At 40.2% G+C, this 19,569-nt stretch overlaps 1 protein-coding gene across 1 annotated transcript in view; it reads left to right on the forward strand.

Moving 5' to 3' along the window:
- Positions 1–3,882: 3,882 nt before the first annotated feature.
- Positions 3,883–19,569, forward strand: part of sema3aa (sema domain, immunoglobulin domain (Ig), short basic domain, secreted, (semaphorin) 3Aa) — a 38,713-nt gene continuing 23,026 nt past the window's right edge. Inside the window, exon 1 of the mRNA XM_037695723.1 lies at positions 3,883–4,081. Coding sequence (XP_037551651.1) covers positions 3,976–4,081 — 106 coding nt within the window. The 5' untranslated portion in view covers positions 3,883–3,975. The remainder of the gene's footprint in view (positions 4,082–19,569) is intronic.

The raw sequence follows: 19,569 nt of genomic DNA on the forward strand, positions 1-19,569 counted from the left end.
TTGTATTTACTGTAGTAGTAGTAAGTAGCAGTTTATTTTAATATCTATATACAGGTATATATTAACGCATTTTAAACCCATCCCACACACTTGCACAGTTCTAAACCCTTAACGCTACGTCATTTTAACGTACAATAAATTTTACTTACCGAGCTCTACTGAACATGAACGACTCTGTTCTGTTTCTGCAGACGTACCCTGCAGCAACTGACAATCAATGTTCTAAACTCTTAAACCTACTAATTTTAACAACATACTTATATGTAGCTACTAAATTGTACAGCATGTCCCTGCTCGGAGGTCCTCATCGGCCGGTTGAAAGAGGTGAAAAAGTCCCATTAAGCTTCAGATGGAGCACAGGATCATCGGCCGCGCACGTATGCTCGGAGGTCCACATGGGCCGGCTACCAGCTCTCAAGATTCACCAATGGGTCTGGAGGTCTGGCTTTGTTCCACTTCTGGTCCGGTTCATTAGGTTTGGTGGGTTCTGTGCGGCTTCTCTGCATCCGCTGGACGCCAATAAGATCAAAACTTTCCCTCTGTTTTTTTTTCAGCAGAAGGAAATGGAGCTTCTGGGTGGGACCCTGTTGCCTTCTGGGAAATGTGGTCATTATGAGTGGGAATACAGTGGAGACTTACGGAGAGAAAACTACAAAAATGGTGGCGCTTGTCCCAAGTATTAATTTTTTTCCTTAACTTTTTACTGTACAGTACTGTGTCCAGAACTGTCCCAAGCATGGGGGTATTAAATTTGACAATCATGTGTCCTGTACATTTTTTGTGCGATATTATGGACTGTACGTTCACAATCCGCGATAGAGCAAGTTCGCAGAAGTATTATATATATACAGTATATATATATATATATATTTATATATATATATATGTATATGTATATATGTATATGTATATATGTATATATATGTGTATATATGTATATGTATATATGTATATATATGTGTATATACGTATATGTATATATGTATATATATGTGTATATACGTATATGTATATATGTGTATATACGTATATGTATATATGTGTATATACGTATATGTATATATGTATATATACGTATATGTATATATGTATATATATGTATATATATATATATATGTGTGTGTGTGTGTGGTTTTTTTTTTTGGGGGGGGGGGGGGGGGGGGTTCCGACTACTCCCTTCTTTAGGGGTTTCCACAGCAAACTCCCATGAAGACTTGGCAATTGTTTTTACGCAGAATGCCCTTCCTGACTCGATCACAGACCACCGAGCTACCACAGTCCTCTGTGTGGAGCAGAGAGCTGCTATATAGGGTACTTGAGGGAGCAGATGGTGGGGGTTAAGGGCCTTGCTCAAGGGCCCAGGAAGGGGCAAGTGAGGGAGGAGGCAGGTGTAAGTGTTTCACCTTTACCACTCACATTTTGATGTTGTTGGCCCAGGGAGCTGAACCGGCGACCTTCCGATCACAGGCCCACCTTCTCTAACCTCTGTTCCACCTCTCCCCTTATTTTACTATGAAATATTACATACAAATAGAAGGAAATATGAAATCTGATACACTTTACGACACAACTGCAAAGTTTCAAAATACAAAATATGGGTAGAAGTATCAAAACATGCAGGTACCCTTATATAAAATGCACTCACACACAACACACACATACACACACGCCCACTGTGTGTTGGCAACACAAGCCTCAGTTCTCAGCTTGTTTTCTTTCAGTATCTCAAAGTGTGTGAGTGGACACATCAGCCCTTCTGTTTATCAACGCTTTTATCACCTTACCATGCTATGTCACCCCTCAGAGGAAGCAGGAGATGCCCTCTCACACACACAGACACACACACCAGCACCTGCAGGGTGCTGGCAGGGGTTAAGAGGAGGGGGTTGTTGTTGACCCACCTTACTGATATGACTGACTTTAGAGACAGGATCTGTCTCAGACTATGCAGGCTAAATACCAGCATGTGTTCCTTCCAGCTGGAAGGTTTCCTGTCAGAAACATTCATGGCTTTGCTCTTTGTGGGAAATACACAACTTTAACAGTTGATGTTCCTCCAGAATTTTTGGAAAACAGGCTATAATACTTTTACTACATTAATGATGTTTTTAAAATAGTGCTTAAATTGTGCACATCTTAGCTATAATGTTCTAATACATTGTTCAAATTTTTTGCCGAGCGTAAGAAACATTAAAAAGCTTTTGTTACCTCTGGCATTCTTTTCAAAGTAGAATAAACTTTGAAGATTTGATCTAAACTTTAAGATCTTACCAGTCCAAGAGTAAAACAAAGCCTACACATCCTAAATGTGGCCTACATTGACTTTAACTTGTGGAGACGACATAAAACAACAAAAATTTAACTCAAACCGGTTCATGTAAAAGTTGGATTAATGGTCTGAAAAGCAAAGCCAACACAGAAGGGCCCAATAGTCGTGTTGTTTGTCAGCAAAAGGCAGGAGGTGTACACACAACTGTAACAATAAATCTACAAATGAAAGATAATCACTTTATTTTTTAATCTAATCCTCAAGAAAACACGAACAAAGTTTTGTTTGGACTGAAACGAAAAGACTTCCATTAACAGGTTTAGATGGAATAAAGGTGTTGGAGGATGAGTCACACATGACCGTACTAAGTTGAAGGTGTGGTGGTTGCTATCCAGAAAGTAAACTTCGAAATAGAAAAACAAACTAACAGTCGACTGGTTGCACAAAAATTATTTTATTGTTACTAATATTAGGAAGTTGTTCTTTTATATCACATACTTAAATCACTGATGACATTTTCATGGGGATTAAAATGTGAAGATCACATTTTCAAAATTCAGCCTGTGACCGACTTCTTTTTCAACCCTTTGTTTTGTCTTTCAGAAAACTGTACATTTAGCAAACTATGGTCCAGATTTGTAGTGAAATAAACAAGATAAAATTTATATAGACACTACCTGTGCTTGGACGCCTTCGTAATACTGTATCAAATACAAAGTCACAAAGTAAGATGCATTTAAGTTATTAACAAAAACAACGTTGGATACCAATTTGTCAACTTTTATTCTGAGATTCCGTCAGTAAAAAGGTTTCCATTTAAACAAATATTTAATTTATTAACGCAATCGCATTGGTTCAGGACTAGTTTTATTTAATTAAAGTCTTTAATTTATTGTCAGCTTTTGATTTAACGTCTTTTATTTGTGGTAAATTGAGGCAACACTGTATGGGCATTCTTAAATTAAACTCTGAATTTTATTGTGTAAGCACTAGAACAGTGTAAAGAAGAAAAACTGTTTTGTAGATATTGGACAGAGTAACGGAAGAGAGAAAATAATGACAAACCCAAAAGGAAATGGGGGCGGAAAAGTCGAGACTATAAATCCTGACTATACTACTTCCTAGCCATGACACTGGCTTCATCGCTGCTCTCAAGAAATACCCCACCTCTCCGTCCTCCAGCGCTCCCTCCCTCTCTCAGCTGCTCTGCCTCCCCTCCCTTCTCGGGGATGGTGTAGCTCTCTCTCGCAATCTGTTGGAGCGGCACACAAGGATTAGAGGGTTGCTGTGAGTGTCTGCACAAAGAGTAGAATTCAGTGGACGGAAAGCAAAAAGAATCTCTTGATGGTTTATTCTACTGGATAGGTGCTCTGAGTCACCTTTACACAGCCTCTGCCTTATCAAACAAGCTGAAGCACCACTGAGCCTTCACCTGGGGGAGGACAGATAATCCAAGGGACTATTAAAGCCTGGATCTCCACAGGGGGAGCCATGTGAGCAGCACCCCTCCACCGACTTCACACAAGAGAACTGGTCCAACAGTCTTAGTGGGAGAGAACAGCCAGGATTTAACCCCTCTCCCTGGAACCTCTACTTCCAAGGCTAAGGGGCTCCCCTGACTTGGCGAACCTCATCAGACTCTTATTTTGGGGTCGGGCTGCGAGTGCCCTTCTGGTCTGGAGACCAGCCAGCAGCACTCCAGCACCATGGATTACCTGCTTGGGACTGTAGTGCTGCTGTGTGTTGCAGTGCAGCTGGGAAGAGGATTTGAGCCCAAGCACAACGTACCAAGACTAAAGCTGTCATACAAGGGTAAGATCTCTGCTCTCCCTGACTCCAGGTTATAGTTGGTGCTTTTAACCCAGACTATATTTCTCTTGCCCCCTGGGTGCTCTTTTATGCTTTTCATTCATTCTGTGCTTTTTTTCTTCTATCTCATCAAGTCCATTTCTGCCTCTGTGTTTCTTATGCACTACTTCTGGCTCTTGGTCTGCATACAAGATCCCTCTTTCTTCTTAACCTTCTGTATTCCTCTCTCCCATTACCTCGTTCCTTCCCTCTCACTCACACCGCCTGTCTCTAAGAATTCACCCTTCTCCTTACAAATGGTTGGATTGTTTCCATATGCTGCGAACAGACTCCTGCCTGAAGTTAAATGTATATTTTGGCCCCTGTATCGTTTTTCCTCTTGTCCCGTCCCCTTCTATTAACACTGCACGTCCCTGGTAAGTGCTCTGAAAAGGTATCGAAGTCTGTTTTAACAGCTTGTGGTGACAGAGCCCTTCTTCAAGGTGGAAATCTTGACTCCTTTTTTATTATATGGTAAATAAATTCAGTTGTTGGAGAGGTTAGATTAATTTAAATATGCACGTTACATCTCCTTTTACAGAGAACAAGCGTGAGTTTGCCTCCTTCTATCCTGCACGTGTACATATTTGATGTATATATAGCAAACATGTTATTCTCTCTCCTTCTGTGTTATTTTGAGGGGAGACTGCGGAGCGCCGGTCCGTCCTCTCCTCCCTCTATTTCCCTCCGTGTCTTGTCTCTTCACTCACACCCTACACTAAATCAGGCTTTTTGTAATAGCAGACTTTTCATCTTGGCCAGCAACATTTTTTTTTTTTTTGCCATATTTTGGGATTTTTTTTGGAAAGGCTAGACTGAAAGTGTGGCAACTTGTTTTTTTTTTTTTTAGTCCCATCTAAATCACGCCCTCTGAAAATTTATGAACAGGCTGATTTGCAGCTTAAAGCACGAGTGTGTGGTTAAAAGTGCTCTCGTGCATTTGATTGTCACCCAGATTGTTGGCTTTTCAGACCATTTTTTTTTTTAGGGAAAATAAAATGTTGGGATTGAACAAGAGCTGGGTATGATGCCTGTCACTAATTCATCTCTATCTTTAGACAAGAGATTTAGTGTAACTTATGTTTAGAGGCCTGCCATATGACATGCTTTATTCTTTAGATGAAGCGCAAGTTGTAATTTCGAGGGCTGTATATTTCCTTTTATCACCCTCTCAACTCCTAAATGAGTGCCTGCGTCCTAAATCTAAAATAAAATGTGACTGACTTCAGGTTTTCTCAGCTCTGTGCACTGTGAAAGTCAAATTGCAGGATTTTAAAACATGACATGAATGTAGAGAAAGTAAATCTAAAAGAAAGTGAACATCCCCTGGGCTTTAATTGCGTCCGTTCACACTAAGATGAGCTTTTAGAAGAAAACGTTTTCTTTACACAGCCATCTGTTTAAAGAATTTGAATATAGTTCCCTCCTGCCCCCTTTTGCGATCCTCTTTGCTGGTTCATTCTGACGTGAACATGTTGTTGACAAAAGTGTGGGACAAGAAACATGTCAAGCATCAAAGTGTGCACTGACTGAGTGATGGATGTGCATTGTCAATCTATGAAGGCAGGTCTATTGGGAGAATGGTAGCCTGTCATGCCATACATTTTTTTTGTTCAGGTCTCTCTTGTAAATGAGTCCCTGAGGTTCAATGGGATTAACCTGTATAAATAAAGGTTGAATGAAAAGTATGCCTTTGCTTACATTAAAGCCATGTTGTGTGTGTGAATGTTCTTACTGGTGTGAGGACTCAACACCCTCTCTTGTGCCTTCCCTCCCCGTGGACTGCGAGTGGTGCGTTTCAGCATGGCAAAAATGTGTCAGGTCTCGCGTGTCCTCATATAATTAGACACCTGGTTTAGTGCACGTGCACGCAAGAGCTCACAAATCGGGATGTTTTATCGTGTCGTTGAGCGTCTCTGTTGAAAGTGTGACTGCAGCCGGCTGTTGGCTCGTGTTTTGCGCTTGTCGGCACAGGCGGACGCAGGGGCGGAAAGGCATGGGAGTGTATCATGTGCCGCTTTCTTTGTTTTTGCGTGGTTGGGGCCCACAGGTGTTGGAAGGCTCTCTGGGTGTCTGTCAGGAGACAGTTCTCAGTTAACACCTACATTGTGGAGGCTGACGGAGGGGATGGGATTCACTCCTAATGAAGGACAAGCTGGCAGATGTACAGTATAGTAGATGACACAAAAGGAAGGGAGGTTGATTGTTAAGCGAAGTGCCACTCATCCCTTTCCCTGCGTGAAGCCGGCATAGTAATTAAGTCAAACAAACAACAGGAAAGAATTCTCCTGGGGAGGACAAGCAAACAAGCAAATCTCCTGAGCGGGGCCCTGAAGCAAGGGGTGCATCACATCCCGATTTGCACAATAATCTCAAGAGCCAGCACGGACCTGTGTTTTGGGTCATTTGGAGAAAAGCAGAGCAGATTCCCATGAAATCATTCTCAAATGAGAGCTGATGACAAGCCTCCAAGGGGCAGGTCGTCACACAGAAGTGATAAATTCTCATAATCTGGAAAGGACAGGCAAAACGACTGCAGAGTGAGCAGTTTGCAATGAAGAACGACTCAGAAAATGGAGACAGGTAGATAGAATGACCTCTCGTGGGACAGCTGGCAGAGCAAGTGGAGAGTAAATGATTTCCCAATGGGGTCAGTTAGACATTCAGCAGAAAGGTTACGGTTTCACGGGGGACACAGCGATGATCGCGGCAGTTAATGATTTTCTCTTCTCCTTGAGGTTGGAGTTATTTTTCTCACCTTGGCCACAAAGAATGAAAAATCCAAGAGCTCATCGTTTCACCACAGGTCAACTTACGTGAACTGCAAATTAATGGTGCATAATGTGACTAACTAAAAGTGATTCACCCAGACTCAATCATCAATTCACCTTGTGACCTTTAATTTACTACTGTACTAAAATATCACTCAAATGAGTGGCAAGGATAATGACACTTCCATGGATCAATGCATACCTGCACACAATCAATGCAGCGCTCACCCGTGCTGTGTAAGCAGCCATCAGGAGTAATGCTGACCCCTAAAGGTCAGTAGAGGCATATACATGCAAATATTAAAGGTAGGCAATACTGAAATACTCAATCCTGTGTGTATAAAATGACCCAAGACTTAAAAAATATATGCAAATTATTCAGAATCATTGAGCTCTTCTCCGTGACCTCTTCATGCCTTCGTGCTCCCCCTATATGGGTGGAACCGAGGAAGAAAATCAGAGCGAGACTGAGAAAGAGACAAGGAATCTGGAGTTGGCTTTTAACCCTTCAAAATTGACACTTGGAGTGGAACCACACTCGAAGATGTCTGGCCCGAGCCCCATAATAAGCCTGTGTGAGAACGTGGGTGTGCCTGCCTGCCCGCCTGTGAAAATATGTGCAGTTTATATGTTTGTGGGTGTTTGCGTACGTGTTGGTTTATCTGTGTTGTATTTTTTTTCTTGGTGTTTCTTTGATGTATGAATTAGCATCTTGGGTATCGTGTTTGGAGGATCTCTCTCAGCTGTATCTTTCTGTTTGGCTGGCTGCGGCTGACAGAGCGGATGTGGATAATTACAAGGTGTTCTCCCAACGCGCCAACCTTGGAGATGCCTGCCTCCGACTCCCTCCCCGTTACGTTCTCATAGTTCTTTTCTTCCTCTCCCTCCTCCTCCTGCCACTCAGTTGTTTCTCAAGGAACCACAGCACCACAAACCCTAAGTGCAATCTTGAACAGACTGTGTGTGGGTATTTTTTTACATGTCTTCTTTTCCTGTCTGTTTGATTACAGCTCTTAATACATATCCTCTTTTTTGGCTATCCGTCTTTTCAACTCTATTTGGACAGACACCCACACACACACTAAACCACCTACATTTTTGCTCCCACGCAGCCACATTTCAGGAGTAAATCCAATGTTTTGCAGTGGTCTATTTCAAATGTGCCCTCCTGTTAAACTTCCATTTCCCTGCTCTGACTCACAAACCTGACCACAGTTTGTTAAGCTCCCACCATTCTAGTCCACAAGTTGAAGGATGGTTTAATGAATGTGGGAGCATGTATTGTAGCCGTACAACATAAAGCTATCATGCAGCAAATGAACAAAAAAGCCACTTGTTTATATTCCAAACTATAGCTAAAGTATTATCATTTCTTTACTTTTCTTTTGTGTGTCTGCAGTTTCTTCTGCAAGTTGTTTTGGAACGCAACACCCTTATGCTATTGGCTTTGCAAAATTCTGTTCAAACAAAAATGATCAAAACTGATCAGAGCTCAAGCATCACAATGGACGGCAGCGTCGGTGCAGTTTTTGTTTGCCTAGTGATTACCGTCTGTGTGCACACAGCCGCTGTGTATGTTTGAGGTACATTTTTGTCTGTGTATACATTAGCGTTGTATGGGCTTGCATGCACATTGGGAAAATATCTCTGCATCTGTGTTTGAGACGCAGGCTTGAGTTACAGCCTTGTACAGCTTGCAGAACCGCGAGTATGAATGGGTCCCACCACCTGCTAAATCTTGTCAGTCAGATGGAGAAAAGGGTGCACGCTTCTATCGGATAAGAGTCATGTTACGAATGAGAGGGGGAATCTACGACGGGCTAATATGAATGTTAAATATGTGAGAAAGTCAAAGGATTGTGTCTCTGTTTAACTAGGCTGGTGCTATTTGAGATATTTTATATACAAAATGAATGGTTGTACTGTTTTAGTCTTGTGGTTTTAAACGTTTCATTGTAGGTCAACTTACATACGCTAACGATCATAATACTGTACTTTAATTCACATTTTGCTTTAAAGCAGCTATTTTTTCCTGTTATAAATAACAAAAAATAGCCTGAAGTAGAGGAGAGGAGAAAATCTTCCCTCTTGGAAATTTCCAGTGCAAATGCACTGAACGAATCAAATCAAAAAGTTGCAATGCAGAACCCTCAGTTAGTGTCACGCGGAGCAGAAATGTGTGCTTTTGTATAAGAATTTACTTGCTCTTTTGCGTCAGCGTGTTCCATGTCACACTTTGCCTGGGATATATTCAGATCTCTAGCCTTGCCTCATTAATTTGTAATAAAATGGCAGAGTTGACATTCAGCGCCGCCGTACAGCTGACAGGCTGCACTAACAGGCACTGGCTCCAGACATAGCCACGATAACCACAGTCTGGTTTCTCTCAAAGTCCATCCATCAAACTGCCTGTTGAGAGCCCTATCTTCCTCTTCCTGCAGGATCCACAATGTGACTTCCTTTTATTTTAAACTCTGTGCATGCATACTCAATCTGGTTTTAGCTGTTTATTTTATTCAACTTTTGTGTTGGTGGCATTATTAGCATTATAAAAAGTGAAAGTATTAATTTGCATGTTTTGTTTACGTGGGTGTTTTTCGCCTCATAATTAAAACCAGAAGACCTGAGTAGCCCAGTTACACCATGTGGGTTTATAGGTGTGTGAGTGGGTTATCTGCTGCTAGATTCGAGCTGTCTGTGGTCACAGCTTTGGTTTGTGGTCTAGCCGTCCCAAGACAACAAGAAACTTGCACTAATGAAATGGTTCCATGCTTGATCGCTTCTGTTGTGCTAGTGTTTTTAAAGTTTGCTCGTGCTTTTACCTTAGAGTGCTGTCATTGTTTCAGGTTTTTGGATTTTGTTGCCTTTACTTCTCGATCTGCTACTCTTTCTCTGCTTTTACCACCCTGTCAAATCTTTCAGTATACTTAGCTTTTGTATTATGTCTGCCCATTTTTTTACTGGCTCTCCCTCTCAAGGAATAACAAAGAATGCCAAATCTCTCTTCTTAGAGCTAAAACTATCTCTAGATGTAAATCTCATGTGACCCCCTTTGCATTACACCCTACCCTTACATTTCATGTGTGTATCTACAGTTAGCAGTGTCAAACATATTTTTTGCCGTGCAATCTGGCCTATAAAAGTCTAATTTTCAGGAGCATGTTTTACAGAATCAGTACAAGTTTTAAGTCACGGCCCTCGTGTGAATAAACAGGAAAGGGCAAATAAATAAAAAAAAAGATAAGATTATCCTTTCCTGGTGTTATTTGCTGATTTATATAGTTCTTACCTTGCTGCTGTATGTTTAAATATTAATGGTTCTGATACATTTAGGAGATTAGGTGGGACTTGAAGCTTCTAAATTCCTAGTGTGCAGACTGGTTAAAAAAAAAAAAACATGGCAGAGCCCTTAAACTGGTTCTGCTGGCTTCATTCCTCATAACTGACAGAAGGTGTTGACATGAGGGCAACTATTCCTAATATACAATTGATTGATGTTTCATATATACCCGTGAGGATGGAATAAAAAGTCTCAAGCTTAAAGTGTTGTTTAGAAAAGGCTCTGAAAACCCTCGTTGCAGGAGCAGATACTGTATTTTCCGCCATACACGTCACACCGCCCTATAAGTCGCATCAATCCAAATATGTCTAGTGGAAAAATCCATAAATATGTTGTTTTGCTGTATACGTCGCATCTATTATGCATTTTTCTGATGCGCCTCGTTTGTTACGCATCACCACTGACAACCCAGAAATGTGGGCCAAACCCGGAAATGTGGGCCGGTGTTGTGCCAAAAATCGATTGGCTACCAAATGGCGGTCGCGAGAGCATGCACGGGATGACTTTAACAAGAATTTAACAAGATTAACACTTAAAACAATTGTTTGCTCAAAATTATAGTAAAGGTGTGTCTCTGTTTTCTGTGGCAAGCCGATTGTGTCATTAATAGCCACGTTTACCTATTACATATAACGGTATGCCTTACTATGCTGCCATCTAGTGGCTGAAAATGGTACTGTTCAATTTCTTTCAGTCAGAATGAATGAAAACGGTCATATCTCAGCCAAAAAATGGTTTATAAATATGAGAAAAAAATCCATAAATACGTCACTTCGGCCTATAAGCCACAGGGCATGCAAATTATGCAAAAAACTGTGACTTATACAGCGAAAAATACAGTAACCCTCCCTCTATGTCGCTAAAAGGATTGGGACACCCCTAAACCATCTTGTGAATGTTCAAATCCTAGAAGTAGGACAAAGTGGTTGAGACTTCCGGTGAAAAGTAATGCTGCTATTATAGATTTAGTGCATCTTATGTTGTGGTATCTTTTTTTTTTGTGCCAAGTCCTTTCATACATATGGGTTAAAATGAAACACTAATATAAGCCATAAGTTACAGCCCTGAAAAGTGCATTAAGGTTTGGCTTACACTGACTGATACAACAGATCATTTTGTTTTAATAGAAAATGTGTGCACGGTAATTTTTACAGCTTCAGCAGCACGTTTAACCATGTTGTAGTAAATACCCAGTCAACACACTGCTCAATCGTGCACACGTCTGTTATTTTGGATGAAGCCACACAGAGCAGCTCCTCCTAATTGTAGAGTTCATGGTGAAAGGTAGCACGTTTCCTGTCCAAGCTGTCACTTAGCTGCACCTGAATGAGGTCTCCAGTGGCCCGGGTTGTGTTGTACAGACGGTCACCATGGAAACCAACCCACACCTGCTACTCTGTGAAGAAAAAAAGAACCAGAGAGGTGAACTTTTAAGGCATGTGTGGGTATCCTTGAGCCTAAGATAATATTTGAATATTTTGTTAAGCAAAGTGCTTGGCAAATTTCCACGAGGCGACCGTCTCGACTTTTCCCACCTGCGTTTTGTAGCTTTAGCTGCCATGACAGCTGAATACTGTACAACAAACACAGAAAGCATTAAAGCATTTTTTATTATAAAAAGCAAGAAGAGTATTGAAATTTAAATGGAATGTCTGTTTAATCTCAGGCAAGTGTTTGCTGCTGCGAGGCTTTTGTATTTCCCGTCACTCAAACACACTCTTAGCCACACGTACAGACAATCAGATAAACGTAATTTAATGCCCTGTCGCCTTTCCTTCATTGTGTTCCATTATTCCACTATTGCGTGGCGTGTAGGCGTCTAAAATGCCCGACTGCTTGCTGAATGGGGAGAGAAGAGTCCTCCACAGACAACTGCACTTGATATTTGAATGAATTGAACGCATTTTTCCCCTTCATAATGTGATACAACATGCAGAATATTTTCTATAATGGTGTATGACAGAGACAAATGGTAATTTGTGTGAATGGATTGTTTGTATTAGCAAGTTTTAACCTTTCTTTTTAAATTCGATTAATTGAAAAACAAGAGTTTCAGCACTCGTTTTTTTCTCAAAGTCCTAACGACTGAATGTGAGGAAAACGAGCTGCAAAAAGTGTAAAGTTAGAAAAGATACAACTTAATTTTTGTCATAGCGCTGTTTGAAGTTGAAGAAAAATGTGAGTTGTTTTTATTCTCTACTATTTTAGATTAAATAAAAAGACGTTGAGCACAGGAAAAAACAGTAGGCTTTTAAAACATTCAGTAATATTGTTTTATGTCTGGAGAACTGGTTTCTAGAGGCAATCAAATCCCCAGTTTGTCTGAAAAAGATATTTTGAAAATTTAACTGGCTGAACTTGAGATCCAGCACTGGGGTCTGCAACCTTCGGCTCTGGGGCCACATGTGGCTCCTTCATCGGCTGCTCTTTGAAGCTTTGACCAAAACTTAATTACATTTAATTGTATTTATTTTTATACCCACAACAGAAAAGGCTACTTTGGGCAGTTTTGTTGTCAAATGTGTGTCATTTTTGCCTGATAACTAATAGTAAGATAAGAACTTTATTGATCCTGCAGGAAATTGTTGAAGTAGTAAGTAAGTTTCTTTTGGCTGCTCTGTTCTTCAGGGGTCACCACTAGCATGAAAGATTTGGCATTCTGTTATATGCCAGATGCCCTTCATGACGCAACCTGGGCTCAAACCTGCAACCTCAGGGTTACAAGACAGCGGCACTGGCCGCCGATCTACCACAGCCCCGCCCGCTACTTATTTATTATTCCTCACTTAGGCCTGCAGGGTTCAGTGTTTTAATTTTTATCAAAATCGGTATAAACTGTAATTATTTTCATTCTTTACATTACTTGGTCTGTTTTTGTCTTAAAATGTAAAAATATCAATAAATGTTAAAATTCATGATATAATTTTAGTTTTATAATGTCACCCCCACTGGTCAGAAAAGCTCCCCTCCAACAAACTCAGTGGCCCATGGGCCTTCAGTTGATAATCACAGTTGTAGCAGGTTTTGTGGCTCCAGATGTTTTATTTAGTGAGCGAAGGGGCAGAAATGATCAAAAAGGTTGCAGACCTCTGCGAAACCTCAACAAACCTTGTATGTTCTTTTGTGAGGTACAAGCTAATTTTACTATCATCCTCAAACTACCTGGATCCTAAACAGTGTAGTGATAATTTCAAAACAGCAACGAACGAACATTTAGAGAAATGTGCAAAATCCTAGAAAACCAAACATGGACCCAAGTTGCAATATTTATCCAAGAAGTACTGTTTGACTGTTTGTAATTTGGCATAAAGTAAAAAAAAATAAGCTTTTATTCAAGCCCTTTGGATATTCTGGCGATTGTCATTTACCAGATGTGATAAACCAGAGGTTTATCCAAATATTCACATGTTGCATGTCCAAACAACATCCTACATAAGATCTATTTCCTAGAGCTTTGATCATTCTGTGTTATCTTTAATATCAATTTATAATCACAACCAATACACAGAACTTGAAGAATTTTTACATTGTGTTTGCATCTGCATGTGTGTACGCACATGTGTGTTTGCATGTCTGTGGACTGCTGTTTATAGGCCATCACGTCTGTCATATGTGTGAAAGGCAGAATGTGTGAGTGAAAGGGACCAGCCCAAGGTATCACTGGAAAAGGTGGGAAACAAAGACTGAACAGAGCATGTGAGTCTCCGCTTGAAGTGGGCTGAACACAGATATGCACATAAGTAGATGTGTTTCAGCGGCTGTAGTGCAAGCAGACTGTGTGTGGCAAGGAGGGCACGAGGCGTGTGTATGGAGATGCGTTTGAAGGAGTTATGTGTGAGTTGTATGTTGGAGCAGTGGTGTACTCTACATTTTTGTAGTGGGTATACCGCAATAAAGTTGCAGTAGTTTTACGTTGCACGTTGGACACCGCTGAAGCCACAGAGCACGAATGTCCAATGGACAACGTAAAACTAACTTTACCGTGGTCGGTCCGTATACTGCGCTTAGAAACCAAAGTACACTGGTTAGTACAATGTAATCGTCAGTTTATTTAGATTTTTAAGCGTATTGAACATTTCCAAATTTCTCTAATGCTTATATTTGAATAAATGGAACAACAAATTTTGTGCAACAGTTGGCTTTGTATTAAAAACATGTTATAGGATTTATAAAACAGTATCAAAGCAAAACATGTTCAAGTATTAAGTACAGAAGTATTAATTATACAGTAATTTGCTGGATAAGTGAATGTAATCAACAAGATCTGCTGTTTAACATATCAATGACGCATTGCCTAATGATATGTCATGTATCATTGGGCACTGGTAAGTGTGTATACTCCATATACCCGCGTATCGTGTACTACGCCACTGTGTTGGAAGGGTCCTGGGCCTGAGTCTGACTTCGCTCAATGTAAATAAAATCCAAAAATTCAGATTAGATTACAGCTTAGACTGAGGAGACGTGTTTGTGTGTGTTCACGGTGGAACTTGTGTAGTTTTGGCATTGAAGTCAATATTAATATATGCATTTAGGCCTACGGGTGGGGTTTGAATTATAAAAACAACAATGATTTTAACTAGAACTTTCTTTGTGTATGTTCTATGTATCATGTCTTTTACATGAGCTCTGCTGCACGGCGTCCCGCTTTCAAACGAGCGTGTCTGTGTTTAGGTTGGAGGTCCTTAAACACTTACGCCCCAGTTCTCCCAGATTTTCCAAACCGCACTAGATCCCAGCTCAGACAAAGCCTTTCTGTGCGTGTTCACGAGCGCAGGCCACCTTGTCCTTGTCGAAGATCACCACATGTTGAAAGATGCATGCACATCTATTTTGTTGTTTCTGCTTGGCTCATTTGGAGGAAGCCGTTCGTGACAGAGCTTGTTTTTAAATCACATGGGTCGTCACATGCAGGCCCTGCATGGCAACGTTGAGAACGAGAGGAAAAACTCCTCTTTGTCTTCTGTTTTCTTCATTTCAGATGTCTTGGTTGACCTTAAGCCTCAGTGTCTGGTGTTTCAAATTTCTCTTTATAGTCCATCAAATTTGGAGCAATTTCCAAAGTTTTTCATCCTTTTTTGGTTCCCAGTGTTAATATTGTGTTTTGTGCCATGTTCTTTCCACTTTTTCACAGCTGAAACATAAGTAGACCTTCTGGCATTCTGTTGATTGGAAAATGCATTTTCTTTTTTAAACTCATTTCCTGACCCTGCTGTGTCACTTCTTATTTGTATACTGAGACCAGTATACCTGTTTAGCTGCCAAATGACAGCAGAGCATGTCTGAACGTTTGCACGGTTGAATCCTGGGGAGATTAAATCGTAACTGTTATGGAAGGTCTGTATTTGTGAATGCCAGGATGTCCGTGCACATAACTGGAGCAAAGATACCTCCACACACTAAACCCACACAAGTACCCATCTGTGGCACCACGGTACAAATCCAGACCACCATTCATGCCCACATCCACCCACTCCGTTTCTTCAGCATCCGACTAAAATCCAACTGACACAGATGAGCTGCCGCCATCTTTATTAAGTGACAACCACTCCTCCCCTCTCACAGCACCGTGTCCACCCAGCTCGTTCACAGTGATGGTCGGCACACCAGTTCCTCCGTTCCCCTTTCCATCACTTCATTCTTTCATGCGGACACAGATGTCTAAGATCTTACACACTGTGAGTGGGTGCAGATGGCTCCTATAGCAGCCCGTCAATCAGAGGACTGCTCACATGTATGTTTGCGTGTATGGCTGTGCTCTTTCCTCCATAATGGTTTTGTGTGCATGTGTGTCTTTTCTATGTGTTAACACTGATGCTGATGGATGGTGCATCAGTGTAGGTTTCCTGAGTGTGCATTTAGAGCATGTGTTCTGTGTTAAGAGCGCAAAGAAAATATTTTCTTTTCATTATTTGCCATTATTATTGTTATTTATATATTTGTTTGTTTAGGACAACCAATAAATTATAATGGCTTATTTCCTTCCTGAAATACCAGATTTTTTTTTTTTTTATTTGAGTTACCCAAATGTTTTTGCATTGAAAACTTTTTTGTTTCATTTTTCTTCGTAAACTTGAATTATTCACATTAGTAACATTAATTAGATGTCACAATGATGTGCATTGTCTATTACAAAAGAAAATAGGTTTTAATTTGTATTTTTATGAACTGCATGATGATGATTTTGCCATATTTTTAGAATGCACCATTCTAATTCCATAAAAGTTTGGACATTGTGTAAAATGTAAATAAAAACAGTGCAATGAGCTGCAAATCTCATAACACTTTTTTTTGTTTTTACAATGGGACATAGTAAAGTATATGTATACATAGTGAAGTATTAGACACAGTATTAGGTTAATTGGCAACAAGTCAGTAAGATGTCAAAAGTGTTTTAAAAAAGGCTAAATCCAAAGAGTACCAAGAACCTAAAAAGAGTGGGATCATCTGCTCGATCAGTTCAACCTGCTTCTCTGATGATATGGAGGTACATCAGTGCTTATGGTTTAGACACCTTACACATCTGAAAACCATCAAAGCATGAAGTATCAACAGGTTTTAGAACAACATATCCATCTAAAGACAAGCACCTGGTCTCATCTTTTCCTAGACATTTACAGACTGTTGTTATTTGAAATGCTTCATAGCAGTAAATGTGACCCTGTCTTGTCTCCATTGAGATGTCTTAATGCCATCAAACTCAAAATAACCAGTTTTTCAAAGACTTGGTCAATTTCTTAGTTGAAACATTTGATTTGTTTATTCTGATCCGTTGTGTGAGTTAACTCATTATGAAAACCCCAGACAAAAGGAGCAGGTGAAAGGAACAACAAAACAAAACTGTGTTCCATTGTGAATAAAATAAGGGTTTATGTGATTAAAAAACTATTGCGATATGTTTTATTTACTGCGTGTTCTCTCCGTGCATGCGTCGGTTTTCTCTGAGTACTCCGGTTTCCTCACACAGACTAAAAACATGTACCGTATTTTTGCTGTACAAGTCGTGTTTTTTTTGCATAATTTGCATGCTCTGTGACTTATACACCGAAACAAAATATTTATGGATTTTTACCCATATTTATAAACTAATTTTGGGCTAAGATATGACTGTTTTCATTCATTCTGACTGAAAATATTGAACACTACCATTTTCAGCCGCTAGATGGTACTCGAGTAGTATGGCATGCCTTTGTATCATGTAATAGGTAAACTTTGCTATTAATGAGACAATCAGCTTGCCATAGACAGCCACCATCATCTGATTGGAGCAACCGTCAAATCAGCCTCATTTTGTGGTGCCGCTCTGGTGAAATGCAGCTAATTTGACCAATGAAGTGCATTTATTAACAGTTCAACTGAGACACTCCTTTACTATAAAGTTGAGGTAGCAAATAATTGTTTTAGGTGGTTATCTTGTTAAATTTCGAAGAAATGGACAAGGAGTCGCCCTCTGTGCGTTCATGTTTCCGCATATTGGCTTTTGAAAATGCAGCTGTATTTGACCATCAAAGCGCATTTAATAATGAAACGTTCAACTGAGACACGCCTTTGCTATAATTTAAAGCAAACAAATAATTATTTTTCAGTGTTAATCTTATAAAAAATTTTGTTAAAGTCTTCCCATGCACACTCCCGCAGCCGCCATTTGGCAGTCAATCGATTTTTGGCACAAGACCGGCCCACATTTCCGGGTTGTCAGCAGTGACACATAACAGATGCAACGTATATGGCGAAGTGACGTATTTATGGAATTTTCCACTTTATTAGACATATTTGGACTGATGCGACTTATAGGGCGGAGCGACTTATAGGGCGGAGTGACTTATAGGGCGGAGCGACGTTTACGGCGGAAAATACGGCACGTTAGGCTGATTGGTGACTAAATTGTCCCTAGGTGTGAGTGAGAAAGTAAATGGTCGTTTGTCTCGTTTGTCTCTGTGTCCCTGTGATGGACTAGAGTAGAGACCTGTCCAGGGTGTCCCCCGCCTCTCACACAGTGACTGCTGGATGTGGGCACCAGTGACCACCGCTACCTTAGAAGGAAAAAGTGGGGATAGATGATGGATGGATGGATAATGCATAAACATAGACATTGAATTTTTGAGAAAATTTGGTGTTTCCAAAGTTTAAAAAAAAAAATACATTTGAGCTTTTCATCAGACTTTTCAGGCAGCACATGATGTCTGTCCTTTGTCTGAGGGTTTTGCACACTTTTAATATATTTTGAGCTTTAAAACGTAATGGTCTTTTCCAGAAAAAGTTATATAATACACTGAAGAGAAAAGTCTAAAAGTTGTAACATAATTTTTTTTTTCAGGAAGTGAAATACAGTAAAATTAAAATATATTCCAGGAGTAGGTTCTTGGACACAAAAGCTGTTTGTCTTGGTATTTATGGGATGTGGAATCCTATGTTCACTTGCTTTTCACTTAAAGAGTGATTACATATTAAACATTCCAACTTTATGGACTTCATCTTTAGTTTTGAAGCTGCGTTCTAGCTCAACTCAAAATGTGTTAATTTCTTTTTAGTTTTATCTCACAATCTGTTAGATTTCCAACATCCAAATACAATAATGTGTGGAACTACATACGCACATACAAGCATCTCAACATTAATTTACATAACCTTTTTACAGATGCATACTTCCTCACACAGCGCTCCTGACGCCGTATGAATTATTCAGCCAATCACACGGCTGAGCGGTCTGAGCCGTGTCCCTGATTGTGACATGCTGCGTTCACTTAAAACCCCCTCACGCTATGCTTGACTGACACGTGTCCGTACGCAAGTGTGTGCAAAGCCGTCAATGAAACATGAAATTTCCTTAATTTTAATTTCTTACAAGGCGATATGATTGGGGAGGGACTATTTCTGGCAACTGAAAGTGGTTTTAATCTGTGGTTTAGTGTTTCATCTAAAATGACAATTGTTTAGCAGGAGAAAGTTTTATGCAGTAATTAACTGATATTTTTAGTTTGCCTGTGTGTGTGTTTGTATGTCTGTGCAGTTATTATTAAAATAGCTCATGAATCACTTTACAGATTTAATGAAACGCTCAAAAGTATTCACTGACTGTACATCTTCTTTGTTCGACATTTCCCTCTTCAGGGGTTGCCACGGCGAGTCATCCTTCTCCATCTCACTCTGTCCTCACTCCAGCTACCTCCATGTCCACTGAATGTGCATATAAAACTAAATATTATTTTGAAGTTACCCCATTTCAAGATGTCTGCCACAGTCCACTGACCTTAGAAAACATAAAACTCACTAACTCTGCCAACCATCGTTGCTTAAACTTTAGCATTAGCTGTCGAAGTCAGTCCTGTTTGTCTGTAAGC

This window comes from Nematolebias whitei, chromosome 22 (assembly GCF_014905685.2).
Source record: "Nematolebias whitei isolate Nwh7 chromosome 22, NemWhi1, whole genome shotgun sequence".
NCBI classification, from domain to species: Eukaryota; Metazoa; Chordata; class Actinopteri; order Cyprinodontiformes; family Rivulidae; genus Nematolebias; species Nematolebias whitei.